Source organism: Polistes dominula, unplaced genomic scaffold (assembly GCF_049000335.1).
Source record: "Polistes dominula isolate Pdom_NZ unplaced genomic scaffold, Pdom_raw_medaka contig_16, whole genome shotgun sequence".
In the NCBI taxonomy this organism is placed as follows: Eukaryota; Metazoa; Arthropoda; class Insecta; order Hymenoptera; family Vespidae; genus Polistes; species Polistes dominula.
The window spans coordinates 1,885,017-1,907,352 of record NW_028301040.1 but is presented as its reverse complement, the minus strand read 5'-3'; the positions used below and the strand labels follow the sequence as shown (position 1 = coordinate 1,907,352).

The following is a 22,336-nucleotide window of genomic DNA, read 5'->3' as shown; positions in this document are numbered from 1 at the left end:
CGTGATGTTTTGGATCACGACGCTCCCATTCGTTCGTCTTTCGGTCTTTACGAACACGACGAAACGAGACGAAACGAGACGAGATGTTAATTCCGAGCGTGCGGAATCTTCTCTATCTCGCAGCTGGTTATACGCGCTTCTTGGAATTTGCGTCCTGCGCTTCGGCGAGAGGGCCGTGCGAATGAAAGAATTCGTTCCGTCTCGACGACGACGACGACGACGACGACGTCGACGTCGACGACGAAGACGAAGACGAAGACAACGAAGTTTCTCACTTCTCCGTTCGTCGTATCGTTTCGTCGCACCGGGTATACACTGCGAGACGGAGCGTACACTATGGGCCGCTTCGCAACGCGCGAAGCGGTATTGAATTTTTGTGCGTAAAGTACGGTCGATTCGACGAAAGTGCAACGGTGGGACCAGCTGCGTCCGCTAACGGGCGTTCCTTCAAGCGACTTTTTCTTGTATAGCCATTACTCCGAATTTCTATCTTTCTTTCTTTATTTCTTTATTTCTTTCTTTCTTTTTTTTTACATTACCTTTCACTTTTCATCCGGTCGTTTTTCACAGAAAAATAAACGAAGACATCACTTTCTTTTTCTCTTTCTTCTTTGCTTTCTTCGACAATGACTAATCAGATTTTTTTTCTGTTACATTTAATTCTTTATCTCATAAAATGATTAATGAATTTACAATAGTTTGATACAATTTTTTCATAGATCCAGTTTTGAGATTTTAGGTATACACTCCGTTCGCCATCTTTTCTTATTCTTTTCTACCAAATGGCGGACATGTATCTTTTTTTTTAAAGTCATCATCTATAACGTTCCCTATCAAAATTGGCTTAATTTGCGTGCCCGAATAATATATATCGTAAAGTATCAAAACTTTTGGCACGTGACCAATTTAACCAAACGAAGTAGTCCGAACTTTTTAGGTTAGACGGATGGAATATTAATCTTCGGCGCTATTTTTAAAAAAGCGCATACGCCGAGCAGACCTCCGAAACTTTCTTTTCTACTTTTTTTTCCCTTTCTTCATCTTCTTTTTCGTTGCCACGTGTGCAACGGATCTTCCGTGTGCGCATACAAAATGACCCTTTTTAAATGAGAACAACGGCACTATCCAGAGTTTATGCGCTCGCTATCGGAGAGCCGAGTTTCGCGACCTTTAAAGACTAAAGTTCACGGTATTCAGTCTAGACGATTTATGAACGTCAGGAAAGTTCAGTTGCCTATGACCTGAGCTGGACCTTTAAAGGTGTTTTCACATCGACAGAAAAATCACAAAATGATCGGACCGATTGATTATTTTCTTTTTTCCCCAAAAGACACTTCAAATCTTACATATCATGAATAAACTACACTTAATCATTGTGAACGTAAAATATAAAATACCAATCAAAGCCCTAATTCATTTTCAAAAGAAACTTTTCAAATAAAAAAAAAGAATAAAAAAAAAAAAAAAAAATAAAATAAAAACAACAAGAAAAAGCGAGGAAAAGTTTGCCTTTCCCTCCCACCCTTCTTCCCATTCGTAGGATCGAACACGAAATTACAATTTCCGTTCGGAACTTTTTCGCATCGTACATCTCTTTCTCTCTTTTTCTGGCGCAACGGCAAAAGCGGCTGTTTCATAAGCGAAAGTGCTGAACGACAGTGCAAGTTTCCAGCGATAGCGAAAGCTTCAACGTCCACAGCTGTAAAGCTATTACAGAGAGGGGGTTTCGGGGAGAAGGGAGAAGATGGAATAGAGAAAGAAAGAGAGAGAGAGAGAGAGAGAGAGAGATAACGAGAACGCTCAATGTATGTACCCAGAGCACAGTGTATTCGTGAACCGTGCGAAAGCTTGTGTCACACATACAACACACACACGACTAGCGATTTCAAATGTGTGAGTTTCTCTCTCCTCTCTTTCTTTCTCTCTATTTCTTTATACGTATGTGTGAGTATTCGCTTACGCGCAGCCACGTGGACGCGTACGTGACAAGCTCCAGTTCGTTTCTCTCTCTATCTCTCTTTCTCTATATGTGATACATGGCACGAGTCGAGCTTGCACATAGAAAGAGAGAGAGAGAGAGAGAGAGAACGGAACGACTGAAGAGTAACGTGGTGGGGGTAGAAAAGTGGGAGAGAGATAGAGAGAGCAAGAGAAAGAGAGTTAGTGTGAGTGAGAAACGAAACGAGAGAGAGAGAGAGAGAGAAAGAGAGAACCAAACAGCGGTCGATATTTTACGAAGCCCGCCGTCGTACCAGTTTTCAACGATGGCTTTGAACCTCTCTCGAGAATAAGCAAGTTCTCCACGCACACTTTTCGACGTACAAATCGATCGAAACTTATACTTTAGCTGCGCATTGCGTTAAAATGTCCGATCGTTTTAATCGTCATTTTAACGAACATATCTCTGATTCACAAATCATTTCGTGCTTTTATTTATTTTTTTCTTCCTTTCTAATATCTCGTAGATAAGCATACAAATTTTGTTACGATAATTAGTGAATAAATGAAAAAAAAAAAACAAAGACAAAAAAATTAAAATTCCTCGTCTAAAACGCTAAATATATCACTACACGTTATTATAAATACCCTAGTAGAAAAAAAAATATTGAAAAAATAATGAATACGTGTGTATTTAATCTTAAAAAGAAATTAAATGTCTTTTTAATATTAAATACACGTGTATTCAATATTATTCAATATTTTGTACTACTAAGGATATATTTTTATTATTAAATAAACAAAATGATATATTAGGAAATATTAATAATTACTATATAATATATTTTAACGATTGAAATATATTTTACATCAATAATAATAATAATAATAATTTCTTTTGACGCACGAACATTTGTTAGATACGTAATAAAATCTTTGTTGATTTAGTTGTCGGGTAAGATTTTTTTTTCAAATGAGAAAATAAGGAATTTAATACAACAGTTAGGAGAATGAGGTGGAGTAGGAAGAGAACGTGATAAATAAAATACGAAGACTATAAATTGTCCGTAGGTGGAGAAGGTCCAATAATACGAAAAGCTCGTAGCCATCGTTGTTGAGCGCGCTAGGCAACGTGAATGAAGCGGGTAGGGACTAGGGCAGAACATTTGTGGATATCAAAGCGTGCGACTAGTAGGTGTGCATGCACGCTGAACGTAGTACATAGTAACCTTGGCTCAGCAATGGTCACGTTATATAGCTGGATGACTGTAACACGTTATTCTACGTCCCAGTAGCGAACGACTTGTTGTTAGACGCGGGTTTTACAAGAGACTAGACGATAGTAAAAGAAAGAAACGTTACACTCTTATAAATCGTACCTTCTTTCGTTTTTCTTTCACTTCCACAACAACCTCCCCCACCCGCCCGCCTGCCCCCACCCCCCGCCCCACCCCTAACTAACTCACTCACCCCATCTTTTATCTCTTCTGTTTCAGATCGTACAAATCAATCGCCTTCTAACAAGCCGCATTAACCTCAAGTGATTTATATTTTCTTACGAAGCGCGAAAGAAGTAATTAGTGTGTTTATATCGTATAAGAGAAGAAGAAAATAAAAAAAAAAAAATAAAAAAATAATAAAAAAATAAAAATAAAATTAAAATAAACAAAAAAAAAAATAAAAATAAAAAGAAGATATACCAAGAGCTTAGTTTCAGAAGAAGAAGAAGAAGAAGAAGAAGACGAAAAAGTGGCGGAAAGTGAGGAGAAGCAAGAAGAAACAAGAGAAAAACGAATAAGTGGGGAAAAGTGAGGAAAAACAAGAAGAAATAAGAAGAAGTAGAAGAAGAAAACGAAAAAGTGGCGGAAAGCTAGGACAAACAAGAAGAAACAAGAAGAAGAAGAAGAAGAAGAAGAAGAAGAAGAAGACGAAAAAGTGGCAGAAAGTGAAGAGAAGCAAGAATTGAAAAGTTTATAATATCTACCTAGTGTACAAAAATATATCTGAGAAAAAGAGTACAAACGATAAAAAGTTACAAAAAAGAAGAAAGAAAAAAAAAATAAAGAAATAAAATACATACTAACACGAAAACGCAAAAGCATATACATATACATTACGAATAAATAAATAAATAAATAAATAAATAAATAAATAAATAAAAAAAAAATAATAAAAAATTAAAAAAATAAATAAAATTTTAAAAAGAAAACACAAATAAAAATCCGTCAGTGCCAAATCGAAAGGAGGACGTGGAGGTAATAGAAAATCGCGATTAACAGTTGTACGTACATTTAAAGGAACAAAAAAGTATACAGAAAACGATAGTAAGAGAAATAGAAAAAGAGAGAGAGAGAAAGAGAAGAAGGAAACAAAACCATAAACCAAAGAATCTACCATTTTTTCTACTAATCACTCAGTGACTAACGATACTTCCTAAGCAAAAGAAAGTGACCAAGTGCGAAGAAGAAAGAAAGCGAGAGTGAGAGGAACAGTGATCCCAGAGATTTTAGTTCGTTTGATCAACACAGGAGCGTAAAATTATCGTACGACCCGGGAAAAATTTGAATTACTATAATTTCTCGGATGAGATTTTCAAAATCTGGAAAAAGAGTACAAGTTCCAACTTTTTCAAAGTTGATGACACTTTTTTTTTTTTAGTCTTCAAGTTCAAAAAAGCTATCGTAAATACGGCGTACGGCAGGGAGAAAGACTTGTTCGTACAGAGATCGTACACAGATCGTACACAGATCGTGGTGGTGGTAGGGGTGCTGCTGCTCAAATTATCGTACGAATGGGATCGCTGGAGAGGAAACAAGAGACAAGCATCGAGACTTCCATAAGTGAAAATTATCCGCGCAGTGTTTTGTAAACTATATAAATTTATATAAATAAAAGTTATATAAGTAAGAGAAGTGAATCTTGAAAGGTACTCGGTTCCGATCCGAGACTTCAAAGTTTAGTGCCGTCAAATGTTCTTTGGTAACGAAATCGAAGTTTCTGTGGACTTGTGCATATCCAATTAGCAAAGGTAAAGGAAAAAGCAAAGAAGGACAAACAAAAGAGATCCAGGAAAGAGAGTTAGAGAGAAAGATTGTAAGTGTTACTAATGTGCACATTTTCTTTTTTCAATAAACTACACAAAATAATCTCTCTTTAGATATTAAAATTACTTATATAAAAAAAAAAAAAAAAAAAAAAAAAAGAGAGAGAGATACAAGGAGAATTGTCATTTGGGATCAAGTCGAGCTTTGCTCACGCGGGAGGAGCGTTAAAAACAGGATGATGTGGCGGGGAAGATGAGCACCGAGGTGACGAAGGAGGTCGTCGCCACCGAGAGGGTAGCACCGAGCCCTCCGGCGGCGGTAGCGACCTCGCCAACCTCTGGTGATCCGTCTCGGCACCTGCCACCGTTCAGCAGCTTCGCCGGGGACAGCACGATGGACAGTTCTACGACTTTGACGACCCTTCATTCCCAGGACGTTGGACTGGGCCTTACGCCGTCCTGGGAATATTACGAGGGCCTGACAGGTCGGCTGATCGACGTCCGCGGCGAAGTGGTTCATGCTAACCAATATCGTCCTTGGGAGTCGAAAAATGCCGGCGGCATCGTATCTGCCGCACCACCGACCGGTGAAAGTTTACCAAGTTTCGCGAGTCAATTTACCGCACCGAGCGAATCCGAGCCCCAATTGACTGCGTTAACCCCGTTGTCACCAGCATCCATTTCTCATTCGCCACCCGTCACGTCAGCCGTTGGTTTGCCCAGTTTTCATACTCTAGGGACACCTTTACCCGCGCCTCATCCTCATCGAGGTACCGTCGGTTATCCCCTGGTACCGGCACCTGTTCAAGCGAGAGAGGTACCAGCTTTGCAACAACAGATACTCGACGAGAGACACATTCAACTGCTCGGTTCTAGTCCCGTCCAAGCTTTCCCACCACCTCCAGGTCATCCTCATCATACTGTCCTGACCGTAGTCAAACCGGAGTATCCGCAACTTCATCATGCTAACTTCCAAAATCCAATGTCGACTGTTCTCGACTCCTCGCCAACTTCGAGGGCGATCGGCATCGATGGGCGTAAGAAAGAACGAAGAAAAATACGTGCTGGTTCTATGGAATCCGAAGATGGTGGAGGAGGTGGTGGTGGCGGTGGTGGTGGTGGTCCCGGTAGCGTTGAGAATTCTGGTCAAGTAGCGGCAGTATCATCTACCGCCAATCGTGGTCCTCATCATATGAGTGGCGGAATGGGTGATGCTGACGGTGACGGTGGCCTTGGTGATAAACCGGCTAAAAAGAAACGCAAAAGGTGCGGGGAATGCATCGGATGCCAACGGAAGGACAACTGTGGAGATTGCGCGCCGTGTAGGAACGATAAGAGTCATCAGATTTGCAAAATGAGGCGGTGCGAGAAACTCACGGAGAAAAAGGTCAGTGATCTTTAATATCTTCACTTGGGATTTTGATCTGTTCAAGATTGGACTGACTTATTGCGAGGTCATTTTTCTGTTTTATCTTTTCCCCGACAGATTTTTTACAGTTTCTATCATGAAACCGAATGTTAACTCGATTTATAATATTATTCTTGTGTGGGTTTATTATAGAAAATATATTCTCTTCCATATCATGTTTATCCAGTTCTTTCTTGAATGTTCAAGGTCTACAATTTTAAATAATAGGGTGGTAGCAGGTGATATTTAAGGGATCCATAATAAGAAACATACTTATCATTTTATTCGCGAATTGCGTGTATCGTAAATATATGCAAGAAACGCTTGAAGATCGGATTTCCATAGATCGAAGAATTCAGATATAACAGAGTGTAAAGTACATGGAGTTCATGTACTCCTTCCATGGAAATTCTGTCGTTCTGTTCGCGAGTGGTGTGCTCACAGGTGTATAGAACAGGGTGTGGAGTACAGTAGGGTTGGGTGGTATAAACACGGATAAACCCACGCTATAGAACGGTATATATAGCTTGAACTTGGCCCCGATGCCTGGATGTGCCGAGAATCCCAGAGGGAAATACAGAAATACAGATAACCGCGAGGTGGTTTATTATTGTAGTGACATTGAATAGAGGGTTGGTGGGTTGACTGGCTGCTTTCGGTAGCGATGGCTATGAACCATGGTCTGATTTCATTTGGAATTCAACATTTTCTTTTCTTTATTTAAACATTTGTTAATCATTTTAACGGGATATAAAAAAACTATCGTAGGATGTATAGCTATTGGTGCAATTTGCGTGAGAAATAATAAAAAAAAATCATAAGAGATATATTATTTTAGTAAATCACGTAGTATACACCCCCGTGTAATAAATTAATCATTGTATTATTTTATTTTTCTTCATTTTTGTTTTATTTTTTTTTTTAATTAAAAAAAGAAAAGAAAAACGGAATATACATCATTCATATATTATAATGATCAGAATTACATTGTAAGAAAGTAATCGATGATTTTAGTCTGGTATGCTTTTAAGAAGAATATACTATAGGATGCAAGCTGCAACAACGAGTGCAGCGAGCTCGGCGCGAAGTGGTTTGGCTTATCGCAGGGCAAGTTCAAGGCTCGCCGCGGGTCATAATAATCGCTCATCGAACTCCGCCTCGTTCGGGAAACAAACCGTGTTGTTCGCCGATACAACAAAACTTCTTTTAAGTTCTCCTTTTCTCTCTTTATACTTTAAAAGATAACGTCGAGTCGTGTTTTAATAGAGTGAGCTTCGTTATGAACGACCAAGAGATAAATAATGAAAACCGTGTGTAGGTTAAAGTCTCTCTCTCTTGTTGAAATCAGTAAAGAGAGAAGAAGATAAAGAAGAAGAAGAAGAAGAAGAAGAAAGAAGAAGAGGAGGAATTGATCGAAAAATTTGAACGTGCCAAGCAAATCGATCCGAGGTGTTGTTAAAACGTTTCGTCTCCCGCACATTGCTCTTTTCAAACGAATGACTCATTCGTTTGCTCGACGACGACGACGCCAACGACGACGACGACGACGACGGACGACGACGGACGACGCTGACGACGACGCCGATGATGACGATGGCGACGGTGATCGTGACTTTCCTGAAGATTCGTGCGTAGGCAGTGTGAGAGAGAGAGAGAGAGAGAAAGAGAGGGAGGGTTCCCGGGTCTCGTGATGTGATACGATTGAAGGAGAAAATTGTTGTTCCGTCCGATGATGATAGTCCAGCCGTCTGAAAGTAATGCAAGAAGTCCGATCGGTTCTTTGCACGCATAATGTTCGATACGTTTCCTATTGTAATTTCGACTGTAATCGAATTTTTTCTTCTCTCTTTTGAAAAAGAAGCATCGTTTACCATTACTTCGAAATTGTCTTCGAACGATATCTAATTTCTTCGAATTTGTTTTTTTTTGTTTGTTTGTTTTTATGTTCGGTTAATTATCTCGTATATGTATAAACGATGATTTATCTACCATAGATAAATACATTTATTCATTTTATATAAATATAACTTTAGGTATGAAATATATAATAGAGTACAAATTCTTTACGATTGAATGTTGGAGTCAGACGATTGAACAACGAGAGTTATTAACATAATAGACTACGAGAGTGAGAACAAGATAACGGTAAACGGGAAAAGGAAAATAGCGTAATATTCTGTTAACGATAATCAATAGTAGAATCATTTGTTAAACTAATAGAAACAATATAGATGGTATTCGAGAGAAATAAACTGTCATATCTTATTAAAATAAATAAGATAAGAGATTGGTTTTAATAAATAACGTTATTATATAGAATTCACATTAACAGCATGAGTCATTTTCTTAGGATTCTGTCGATAGTAGTTTAGATATCAAAGTACGATATGTTCATGATTGTTTGATCGACGAGTTGAGGAAAAAATAAGAATGGTATCATCGTAGAAAAGTGTTAGAAAAAGGGTTGAAAGAAAAGTAAAAGTAAAAGGATAAAGGTTCGTAGATGATAGATGGTTGCAAGTCGAAGACCGATGTATATAGGATCGCCGTCACAACAACCCACATCCTTCTAGGACTTAACACCCTCTTTATCCCGAGGGAAAGCTCTCGCCCCTGCTGTCTTTCTCTTCGTGCGAGAGGACTCTACCCTCGAGTTCATCGTACACCTGCCGTCGAGAGGCCACCCTCCTACAGTGATGGCCTGATTTTTATCGTCTTTCCACATTGTTTTGGTCCGTTTCTTCGTTGTTTTCAAAGAGGGTGCAATGACCGAAGCATTATCCTCTCTTTCTCTTTCTTTTTTCTCTTATAGCATGTATGGTACATTTTCATCGTTCAGATGTGTAACCCAAAGAACAAGTCAAACTTCAACGCAAATAATTAATTAATTGCACAGAGAAACAGGATTAATTAAACAATTTATTTATTTTTATTCGTATAAAATATTATTAAGTATATATATATTTTTTTTAAATACTTTCCTTTCTCAATGATTCGTATTTACGTTTATTATTACGTTATTTTTTTTTTTTTATTTATTAACGAATACTTTTGGTCGATGGATAGTTTTTCTTACAAAATACAATTACGTACGATATCCAATTCGTAAAATAATGCCAGTTTCGTGATCATTCTCTCTAAACCAAAAGCAAATCTACGAGCTTCGAAGTCCAAGTTGGTGCTTTATTTTCCTCGCACGAAGAAGACCGACCGAGTTGATTGGCCTGTCGTGAGATAACCCTGAGGAGTCGAGAATTGTATCCGGTTATCGTTGCGGTTATCACGGTCCGAATAACGCAAAAAGCATTCGAAATGTTGAAGTTGCGAGGTTACTCCCACTTTTTCTTTCCTTTCTTTCTTTCTTTTTCTTTTTCTTATTTTTGTTTTTTGTTTTTGTTTGTTTGTTTCTTTTTCTGTGTGTTTCTTTGCATTAGCCAATGTAGAGTACGTCGTCGAGTACGTTGAACGTAATCGAACACTGGCTGCTCGGCATATCCTCTTTCTTTCGTCCTGTACTTTAACGGGCTTCGTACAGTTTCGATTTATCGAGAAACTAGAACCGAAAACCCTACTCGATTACGTTAACTCGTTTCGCGTCGACGGAACGAGAGGGTTCTCTCTCGCGCGACGCAAGTATATACTTTATCTTGTAAACTCGAAATGCGATATATCATGATCGCGTGTACTTCCACCAAAAAGGTAATTTTCTCCTTGTTTTTCTTGTTGTTGTTGTTTTTTCTCTCTCTCTCTCTCTTTCCATCTATTTTATTAAAGTTTTCAAATCGTGTAACGCTTAAACCATCTTTAAATTACATTCAAAATAACGATTTTATATTGTACTTTGATATTATTAAAACGACTCAACAATAATTCACGTTAAATTGTCAAATATACCAAAAAAAAAAAAGGTTTTTATTTTTTTTTTTTTTATTTAAATAACACAATTCTAATTCAATTCATTGATAAATCGATATGATTCGTTCTTAATCTTAACTCGTTTCAAATACATACGTACTTCTGTTTTTTTCTTTTTATAGATCATTTCGTAAATAAGATGTCGTTAGCTTTGGTCGAAGGTCATACTACTTGTGTATCGTTGTACTTAAATGAAAATAAAGAAAATTCGCGAGTGGCACGTGGGATCGATCGAGCCAAGCGCGGAAGTTTCAGGATACGCTCCACTTCCTAGCCCATTTCTCCTCGAAATATCGCGCGACCTCGAATTTTCCCTTCACCCTCCTCTCTCATCCCTACCCGATATAACCATCCCCGTTATACTTTCCGTAGCCCCCGTAACCAGTACCAACACCAACACCAACTTCAGCATCATCCTCGACGGTTAAAAGGTTCCCGTACGGAGGGAAAGTGGAAAACTTGATTTTCCTTTTGCCCTGAAAGACGAACGAGAAGAGGACGAGAAAATAGGATGGAAACCGCGAAAATGACGTAGAATTCGCGCGAGTAACGATCGAAATGGGGTAGGAGAAAGTAAAAGGGACTACGAAGGTATATGGGGAATAAGCATGGGGGGCGAGTGGGGGGAGAGAATAGAGGGAGGGAGGAGGGGACTAAAGTACGACAAGTTGACGAAACGAGGAAAGAAATTTTTATTTTTCGTGCATGCGACGACGTTAGATTTTCGTAAAGATGTGTACGTGAAAGAGAGATAGGGATGAGAGGGGTGGAGGGGGAATTTGTTGGATGGGTGCGGTATGGTTGCGATGGTGGATCGACTGGATGGAAAAGAGAGTCTTTATCAGCCAACTGTGAAATCTACTTTACCGTCGTCGTCGTCGTCGTCGTCGTCATCATCGTCGTTAGCCGCATCGTAGTTTGCTTGGAATTCGATCGAAATATCGAAATGAAATTCACCCGAAAAGAGAGATTGGACATTTGTTGGTGGTGGTGGTTGTATACGTTTGTACAATTTCAGAGTTGACATTTATACGGAGGATTGAGGTTTTTTTTTTCTTTTTTTTACTTTTTCGTTTCTCTTGATTGTCATCTCTCTCTCTCTCTCTTTCTTTCGAAAGATATGAGGGAGGAATTTTTCGAGAAAAATATTTATTATTTCTGTCAGTCGAATATATATATTCGTCATTTATTTTCCAAACGAAATATATAATATATATATATATATTATTCTCTCATTGATTTTAAAGCAGTAGTATTTCGTTAGTAATTTTTCAAGATAAACCTTCGCAAATTGTTCAACAAGAATATCGCATTTTCAGGTACGAAAAGTAGGATTTGTTTGACAGAAACGATCGAAACTCTCGTTCGTAACTCGAGTCCTCGAGATATCCTTTTTTTGAAACTCACAACGAATCTAACACACATTCGTTTTAAATAATACGCGTATTCGTTCGATGTATATTTCAGGATTAGTTTAAACCACCCTTCTTCCCCCTCTACCCCCCCCCCACTTCCCACTACCCCGTTCAAACTCGTTCGTAGTTATAATACGTATACATACGTATATATATATATATATGTTCTGAATAAAGACGGAGACCGATTTATCGACATTATCGAGGTCTGCAAATAAAAACCTTTCATGCCGAATACTTACGATCGTCGTATACAACCAAAACGACAGATGGGATATTAACATATGTATGCCAGAAGGAAAAAAAAAAAAGGAAAAAAAAGAGAAAGGATATCGAACGATCCAGATTTTCGAAATCCGACACCCGTTGATCTTATTCTATCCACACAAATGGGCTAAAGTATTACTTTCTTCCTTTTGGTTTCGTTAAAATGTCACGCGAACGAATATGTGTCATTTCGTAACTAGAAACAAGAAGAAGAGAAAGAGGAAGAAGAAAAAACCTATCTATCGATTGACCAATTTATTCGTCGTATTAAATTAAATGATAGAAAAATTAGAATATCATTGTGAAAATATTTGTGAAATGTTATTAATAACTTGGAATAAACACTTGGTTAATATATCTTCTTACTGTGTGTTTTATTTTAACGAAATTCTATGAATGGAAGTGAAATTCATTTTGAAACGAGTAGTAATATACGACGTAGTGTGTTTGTAACCAGTTCGGAGTTTCAGGTTATCTGGTATCGAGACAGAGATAGATAGAAAGAGAGAGAGAGAGAGAGAAAGAGAAAGAGAGTAGTGGTCCGAGTTATAGTAAACGACATCGTGTATGCGAAGCGTGTGGGTCAGTTACGCTATCGTCGCGTCGCCATTCATATCATAGCGCGCGTAATGAAAAGATAGTAACTACCTTCATTGATAAAACACGTTACGTGCAGAGCTCCGTATACTACTATTACTACTACTACTACTAAGCGTAGCCGTTGGCTTCTAGCTGTCGAGCTTTACGCGTCCGTGCCGTTGATTTCATCTCGAAAGAGAAAAAAAAGAAGAAGAAGAAGAGAAGTACAGTAGTAGAAGTGGAAGGGTAGGGAAAGGGAAGGAAAAAAGAATAAAAGAAAAAAAATTAAAAAAAAAAAAGAAATCGTTTCACGGCGAGTAGCGTGACGTCAAGCGGTGAACCGATTACTACTACTACGACTACGACTACTACTACTACTACTACTACTACTACTATTACACTTCTTCCTTCATTCGATGGACTTTGAAACTTGCGCCGTTTAAAAAACTTCACGGCGCACGCGACGATTTATTCGTTGCTACGAACAAAAAAATATACGTCGAGATATCGTTTGTATATGTGTATATTGTGGATGTGTGGATGTGTGTGTGTGTTTATCGAGAAGACATCTTTTTGGAGACGCGTCAACATCGAATTTGGATGATTTTTCTTATTTTTTTTTGTCTCTATTTCAAATTATTATAAATTTGTTTATGGATTTTGATAAAACGTTCTGTCTAATTCATTTTCGTTACTTTTATCGACATTTATTTATTTATTTATGTTTTTTGACTATCGAACAATGTAAATTATGTTAATACGGTCTCTTTAACACTAGAATATACCACCATTTTCTTCAGTATACCTATTTCTACCGCACTAGTCAAAATGATTGGTGTATAAAAAAAATGTTTTTTAAGCCTTCCAGTCTTTATTTACTCTTAAAATATAACAAAAAATGTTTTTTATAATAACAATTTTAATAGATAAACGAATTTATAGACATTTTTAAATAACAAAACGCTTAATTATTTACAGAAATCAAATGTTATTATACATGAAGTAGAAATTGGGAATAAAAATGGCGTCAAAACCAATCAAAATGACGACTGATCTGGTATATCTGATGTTAAATTTTTGTTTTGTCTTTTTTTTCTATTTACTATGAAAGATATTTGCAAAAGGAACTAAAAAAAAAAAAATAAAAAATAAACTAGGTGTATGCTCGTAGAATACAAGTGGGTATAGTATATAAGGGGGCTAACTTTTCGTGTCTCGTTTATTAAAATATTCTCATTCAATTTGAAGTAACCAAGGTAATTATATTACTTTTCATCAGACCCTCGGTAAAGTCGTGAAAAATGTACTCGTTATGGTACGAAAAGTAACCCTTTCACGCGTTATCTCGCCGCGTTAATTTCAGGAGGATAAGTTTTTCGTTATTACATACATCCATTATCGAAAGGAAAAACTCTTTTCTAAAATTTAAAACTTAACACAAAAATATTTCATATATGTTTCTTCTTTAATTCTTTTCCAAATGTTGATAAATTAATAACTATTAACACTAGATATGCCAGATTTGACTGGTTTTGACCGCCATTTTAATTTCAAATTTCTACTTCATGTAACATTCGATTTCTGTAAATAATTAAAACGTTTTTTAATTTAAAATTATTATTGTTAAACATTTTTTTTATTATTTTTTAAGAATAAACAAAGACTGGAAGCTTCATAAAGCATCTTTTTTTTTTTTTATACACCAGTCATTTTGACTAGTGTGGTAGAAATAGGTATATTGAAGAAAATAATGGTATATCTAGTGTTAAATATATTATTTCTTGAGACGAATTTAAAAATAAATAACAGTACATAAAAAAACATATATATATCAAAAGAAATAACGTATCGATTAAATAATTCCACCAGCAATTTAAACATCCGAACATTTATGACGTAATATCACGTATATGGACACAGTATGGATCCTTTCCTGAAGGTTTGTCCAAAATTTTCGTAACTCAATACCGCTTTTCCTTGGCCGGAACTCGGCCCAATCCCCCCCCGATAATAACAATAATTCATTTATCCCTCTGTCTCCGGGACCATAATCGAAAATCTTTCCGCGTGACTTCCTCCTTCTTTTCCCTTGTACACATTCTCTATCCTCTTTCAACTCTCATCCTACTTATAACAAATTCTAAAATCCCGTTAGATCCTAAGTTGTTTTGCGGATTTCTCAATTTCTCCAAGAGATTTTTGACTATAATTCGAGGGAAGAAGAAGAAGAAGAAGAACCAAAAAAAAAAGAACAAAAGAAATGATGAATAAGAAGAAAATAAAGAAGACAGACAAAAAAAAAAGAAAAGGAAAAAGAAAAAGAGAAGAAGAAGAAGAAGACGAAACTCTACGAAGAATCCAAAGGAGAAAGCTCGGTACGTGCTAGAAGGCACGCAGTTAAAAAGAGGGATAAAGAAGGAAACACCAAGAGCGAGAGAGAAAGAAAGAGAGAGAAAGAGAGAGAGTGAAAAGGATGAAGGGGGTTGGCGGTGATGAGGGGGGAGGGAAGGAAGGAGAGCGAACGAACCTTGAAGCTACGCAGTTTCAGTCGACGGCAGAAGCGTTTCTCGAGTCGATATATCGATTCCCGCCCCCACTCGGGTGCTTCCTGCCACGGAAACACGCTCTCTCTCTCTCTCTCTATCTCTCTTTCTCTCTTTCGTCTCTCCTTCCTTCACCATACCACCACCACCACCATCACCACCTCTCCTATCTTCCTCACTCTCTCCCACAGGATGAGTCACAGCCTCCCCGTAATATACGCTATATAGGTGCACGCGCGCGCACGCGTATGCGGATATATATCTCTTTCTCTTTTTCTCTCTCTTATTATTCGTTAGTTTCTTCTCTTTCTCATTCTGGTTTCACCCTCGCACGCACAAACGAACGCACGCACGCAAGCAAGTAAGCAAGGAAGAAAGAAGAAGACAAACGTACACGCATTCGATCGACCCGTCGAACGCACAACTCGCCGGCCTAGCTAGCTAGCTAGCTAGCTGCCACTTACACGCATTTTTTTCTCTCTCTCTCTCTCATCTCTTCTATCGACATCTTTTTTATTTTCTTCTTCTTCTTTTTCTTCTTCATTCGTTTTCTACTTTCTACTTTTCTTCTCTCTGTATCGTTATACAATTTTTTGTGTGTGTGCAATGTTTTTCTTTGTATTTTTGTATTCATACCACATATCCGTTATATTTACTTCATTTACTTTATTTAAAATTGAAGGTTTAACTTCTTAGGCAGGACACGCTACTATAGTGGCTTTCATGGTTGTCATTTTTTTTTCTTTTTTTTGAAGGACGCGCCACTATCGTGGTTTTTTCTTTGTATTTTTGTATTCATACCACATATCCGTTACGTTATTACTTATTAACGTTTAAGATTGAAGGATTAATCTCTCTTAGGAACAACACGCCACTATAATGGCTTTCACGGATGTCATTTTTTTTAGCTTTTACGGATATCATTTTTTTTTTTTTTGGGCTTTCACAGATGTCATCTTTCTGTACAACGCGGTACTATAATGGCTCACTCTATTACCTCACTCATTCACTCACCTTTTGTCTACCAACTGTATTATTAATTATTGACATAAATTGTCAAAGTTAAAATATGTGTGTATTATGTCTTTAAGAAAAATTATAATTTAATCATTAATAACTTCATTTCAATGTACTCGCGTAAGAGAATTGTTTATTACATTGTTTATTACATATTGTAATTTAGCGATACGTAAGAGGTTAATTAATACATTTACTTTCTTTGTTCTCTTGTTTTTCTTTTTTTTTTCCCCATGATTTTGTAGGAATCGATAATAAATTATGATATATGCTTTCTTTTTAGTTTTCTTTTTGCTTTTTTATTTTTTATTTTTTTTTCTTACAAGAGATCAATGTTGTTATCGTTGAATTTGATCGCGGTGAAAATTTAACGCGTTAGCAGGGAAGGGAGGTCACAGGTGACCGATACTCGATAACGTTCGACCCTTTTGCGGTCCACATTATTTTCGATATTACGTACCAACTAACCCATATCGAGTTTATTATTAATTTTGTTTTCCTTTTCCTTTTTTTTTTTTTGTAATCGATATCACAAAATTTTCATCCTTTTTTTTTTTGTACAACGAATTAGAACTTAAGATTTAATCTACTAATATGCAAAGATAATACACACAATCTGATATTAATAACACTAATTATATATATATATATATATATATTATAATGTTAAATAATAATAGACATTTTTCAAACGTTACTTTTGCAAAATATATTTACGTTGTAAAATGATCAAAAAAGAAAGAAAGAAAGAAGAGAAAAAAATGAAATAAATTTTCAAAGCTACGTTGAAAAGAAAATTCTGTTTAAACGACGTACAAACGAACGCGAACGATCATTGACGAAGGGGGATGAAAGCGTGACGGTGAAAAGGAAAGCGATTGGAAGGGGGAATGTGGGAGGGTTGATATCGGGTGGTAGAACAAGGACGATGAGAAGAACATGGCGAATGTGCTTGCCTGCCTGCCTGCCTGCTTGCTTGCTTGCTTGCCTGAAGTTTCATGGTATTTTCCAAGAACTCGCGAGGGAAAAATACAAATGGTACGTTCTACTCGTGTTAACCTCGACCATTGGAAACTGTCGTCGTTGTCGTTGACGATGGCGCCATTAGTTGGTCTATCACGCACTTTTTATACACACACACACACACACACACACATATGCATATATATATATAGATATATATATATTTCTTTCTTTTCATTCTTTCTTCGCCTTTTCTCATATATAAACTCAAAACCCAGACGCACACGTGCAATTCTTCACGTGCATCTAATGATAACGTTAGGTACTCCTCTACAATTACCGTTGAAAAATGCAAAATACGCAACGCTCGCGCGCATTTGCTACCGGCCAGTGGGTCGTGAGCGCGAGCGCACGATTGCTTGCTTGCTTGTTCACCATGTAACCACTCGGTGGGGTTGAGATACATCGCAAGAGAAACGATATCATTTTCGATTTCAAAGCGTTACGCTTTATAGGGATACCCTTAGGATCGATACGTGTATATATATATATTCATTATTTCTTTACTCTTTTATTTTTTCTTTTTTTTTTCATTATATTTCGATTCGTTTTAAAAGAATTTAAAATAGATAATACGTCCGATCATTTGTGTGATGTCAATTTGACATTAAATATCTAATCTATGATATTCTTCAAATGATCCAATTAAAATTTAACAAAAAAACCATAGGAATAGATTGGAATACGTAAGTGTATTGTACGTAGTATTATGAACATTAAGTTCGGTGACCCTCAAAAAAAAATGTGAAACCATATGATAAAAATCGATCGAGTAGGCCTTCAATATCAGTTCGATCGTGAGAAGGAACCAAAACACATTATATATATATATACATATGCGTATCGACGAGTCAATTGCCGTACGACTAATCCGAAAATCGATGTTGTCGATATAGCGACGACCGTGCTAAATATCGTCGTGGTTTAAACTGTGGTCGCGGTTTACGGAGGATTGCGAGCATTGCGCGAAGCCCCGTAAAGGATATAATCCGGCTAGATTCGCCATATCGATTTTGAGCTGCAGCCTCGTGCAACGTATCCCTCGTATGTGAGTATATATACTTATGTGTGCGTGCGTGCGACGTCTCCGTGACTCACGCCATATATATATATATATACATGTGTGTATGTATATATGTATATACGTACGAAAATACACGTAGGTTTATGGAGATACATGTATACGTTAGAGGATATATCGTGCGTACGCAACGTTTGGCCTTGCACGCGCATTATATGCGTGCCGAGCACGCTCCCACGGTGCCGAGGGCACCGTTCCTGCTTCATTGAATATGCCCAGAATCGTGGCACGATTTTCCGACTTTCCACCGATCCTTTTTTTTTTTTTAATCCCTTTTAACGAGGACCCAAAAGGATTTTCTAATTCCATTCCTAAGGGTATTGACAGTTAATGGCAATTTTTGTTTTTTTTTTTTTCGTTTCTTCCGATACCAATGGTTCGGTCAATTTTATCGGCCAATCGATTGAAAATCAAATAGGACGCAATTATTTCTCGTTCAACTAGTCGAACAATTTTGCAAAAATTGTCGATTTCGTTATCGCTGCTCCAGAGATAACTCTGATTGTAATTTTTCCTAAAAATAAATGTCGCTTTTTGAAATTACGTATTGAAACATTTTATCATATTCTATTACTTAGGTCTATTTTTAAATATACTCATTTTTTATTCATTCTTCTCGTAAATAAAATAAGTGAGAGATCACGATTGGTGAATCCTTATAGACGACGCATCGTTTTGCGAGTGCGTCGAAGATACAGCGGATCGATAGACAGAAACTTCGCGACTCTCTCTCTCTCCTTGCACACGGCATCGACCCTGAAGCCAAGGCGAGACCTTGAGGAGTACGCGCACGAATCCCGTGAAAGGGAAATTCAAGGCACCCCGGCTGGCGAAATTCCGCGTCGTCTCTCTTCCTACATTGGAAAACGTCGTCGTAGTCGCGTAAATTTACTTTCACCGAAATTTTATTTCCACGATTCTGATTCGGTCTCCTATTTTACCATTTTCTTTTTATTTTTTTTCCTTCTTTTTCTTCTTCTTCTTCTTCTTCTTCTTCTTCTACGAAATTTAGAAACGCGAGAAAGAAGAATTTATCGGAAAGTATTTTATAACATAAACACACGTGTAACATAAATCTTATATCAGTATATCACAAATAGTGTAATACGATTCTAAGATAAAATATTAAACAATTTTCATTGACGTTTAATAAAGCTACTGATATAATAATAATAATAATAATAATAATAATAACGACGTATATTATATTCTTACACATTTTGAACCAATATTGAGTCATATCTTTGCTGTACACGCGTACCTATTTCAATACATTGGCAGGGATGATAATTCCTCAACGTTTCGTTCTCGAACCGCTTTAAATTCTTTCTTCTTAATGTACTCTATCTACTGGACGCTCTACTCGTCGACAGACTCAATACACATATACAAGTATAACACATATACATTTACGTATGTTGGACGAAACAGGTAAAAAGAGCCTTACAGCTGTCAGACAGCTGCTCCCTCTGTCCTATATACATACGTGATGAACCACTCAAATATACAGACACATATATATATATATATAGGTAGGTACACTGATGCATCATAGGAACACGTGTGTATGCGAAAACACATAAACGCAAAGCGGTTAGCTTTATTGCTATCTATCATAGAACCGAAAATGCATTTCTACTTTTGCGCACGTGTACCACAGAAATCGTGTTTGATTGTTCATCTGTGTGTGTGTGTGTATATGTATGTGTTTCTGCGTGTGTGCATGAAGAAAAAAGAATGCGCACAATGCCCGGGGAACCCGATGAATACCATCGATGGCGGACATAACGGAATTAGTGGAGCATCATTTCATCCCTTTTCTACGATTCCAACCCCCTTCGCGTTCCTACCCTACTGCGAATCTCGTTACTTTCGCTCCATCCATCGAAGCTTGACAGTTCCTCTGTGACTGTCAGTCTGTTTGTCTGTATATCTGTCTGTCTCTACTTTTTCATAATTCTTTCTTTTATTTTCTTCTTTTTTCATTACCATGAATGAAATTTAATCAATCTTACTTTCTTACCTTTATTAATTAAAAACATTGAGAAAAGCAATTCACCGCAACGAAACTGATTTTAATTCAGTTTTAATTTCTTCTTCGAGCGAGCTAATTCTGACTCACCAATTGGCTAACTAAAAAGGGGCTTCAGCCTTTAGTTCCTCTTTACCTATCTCTCTCTCTTTCTCTTTCTCTTTCTCTCGCTATCGCTCTCTCTCTCTTTCTTTCTTAGTTAGTTCCACCTTCCTAAGGTAAATGACAAAGTCTTGGTTGTCGGTGGAAGATGGAACGCTGAAAGGAGCGAGGTGAACAATAGAGCCGGCTGGGATCGAGTGAGACAACGGCACCAGGAATTATGTCGACAATGCTGCTGATTGCCGGTTCATTATGACGTCATAAAAGCGAATCTAGTTGGTGCTCTATGTACCTACTGTACGCGATAAAGGATAATCGCTCTTGAGGCGTATACAGGCCCCTTCAAAGTACGAGGATCGAAAAGTAAAATTGAAGAGGTGAAAAAATGTTATCATTCATTCTTCGATTAAATCGAATAATAAAAATGATAGGTAATCGTTGAATGTAATAAATGTAAAAAGAAGAACGAGTGATGATAGTAAATTAAAGTGAATACAAATATTATTTCAATATATTGCAATCCCGATGGATAAATTTTGTTTAATTAGACTAATCAAAGGCAGGAATCGGGAACGTTGTTGTCATCGTTTTCAATGAAACGTAACTAATTTTCAGTTGTAACGAGCTATGGTTTATCTGTTCCGGTTTTACTCGTATAACACGTGCGTTAATATCACGAGTGTATGCGTGTGTGCATGTTACGCACGGGAACGCGTATGATTTATTTGCACCATGGGACACCGTGTCACGGGATATTCTTTTTTTCCTCCTCGGCGCGTCTACGGCGTGCAGGGACTTTGAAGTTAAATCGATGGGAAGCAATATGGCCGAATTAAAACGAGACGCGCGTGTGGGGCAAACGACGACGACGACGACGATGACGACGACGTCGACGTCGACGACGATGGACGAGTAAGTAACGCGTTCGCGCGCGCGCATACTTCAGTGGACCCAGCGCGAAATTGCTCTCGCACGAAAAAAATATCGAAGAAGGGTTCGACGGGTTCCTGCTATCGTGGCTTCCTTAATTCGCTCAATTAAATCGCTTATGTGGAACGATTACTTTTAACTGATCGTCCTATTTTTTTTGTTTTTTTTTTTTTAATATTTAATATTTTCGCAATTTTTACATTAAATATCGTTCGCGATAATATCGTGATTAAATAAAAGTTACGAAAATATGATTCAAACGAATTTGAAAATAATCCAATTTCATAAATATCAATTTGTCCTATATTATTATTACGACAGTGATTCGCCGAATTCAATATAATGCGAAAATTTGTTACGCATTAGTACGGTGTAATGCAGGAAGCCGTAATTGAAAGCAAGATGTAGTAGTTATTTCCAATCCGTAAGTAGATGCTACGTAACAATTGTCCCCATTCGACGTATTATCATCATCTGTCACGTTTATGTTTCGCGACGATTGTTCTTCTTCGTTCATAGAGTTTGTCTCGTTCAAAATATTGTTCTTCGATTAGAAAAAAAAAACAAATAAGAGACTTAGGATAGAATAAACGAGACTAGACGAGATAAGCCGAGAGAGAAGAAGAAGAAGAAGAAGAAGAAAAAAAAAGAAAAAAGAAAGATTAATTCCAATAGGATAAAATAAATCTTTTGAGCAATGAAAGAGCGAGCGAGCAAGGTGTTGACCGAATTGAACAAATCGAATATAATCCAGCCATTAATCTTTCCAAATGAAACACGCGCGTTTGCATTAATAAAGACTGAGAGAGAGAGAGAGAGAGAGAGAGGACTATAGGAAGCACATGTGTCATGGTAGGTACAATGCAAGGAATCCGAGTCTGATTCTAACGTCTAACACTATCTAACCCTCTTTTATACGTACAGGAGCAGCTCACGGCTAATCCCAATTACGAATGGCCATTAGTTTTATTTCGGAAGGAAAATCGGCCCTCGACCCTTACGACACGACCTTTCTCTTTCTCTCTTTTCACTCTTACCTTTTT

At 37.3% G+C, this 22,336-nt stretch overlaps 1 protein-coding gene across 8 annotated transcripts in view; it reads left to right on the top strand.

Moving 5' to 3' along the window:
• Positions 1-22,336, top strand: part of Tet (tet methylcytosine dioxygenase-like) — a 95,121-nt gene that overhangs the window by 7,914 nt on the left and 64,871 nt on the right. For all 8 annotated transcript variants that reach the window (XM_089174627.1, XM_089174630.1, XM_089174633.1 and 5 more), the window contains exon 2: positions 3,435-6,368. In XM_089174627.1, coding sequence (XP_089030753.1) covers positions 5,235-6,368 — 1,134 coding nt within the window. In that variant the 5' untranslated portion in view covers positions 3,435-5,234. The remainder of the gene's footprint in view (positions 1-3,434; positions 6,369-22,336) is intronic.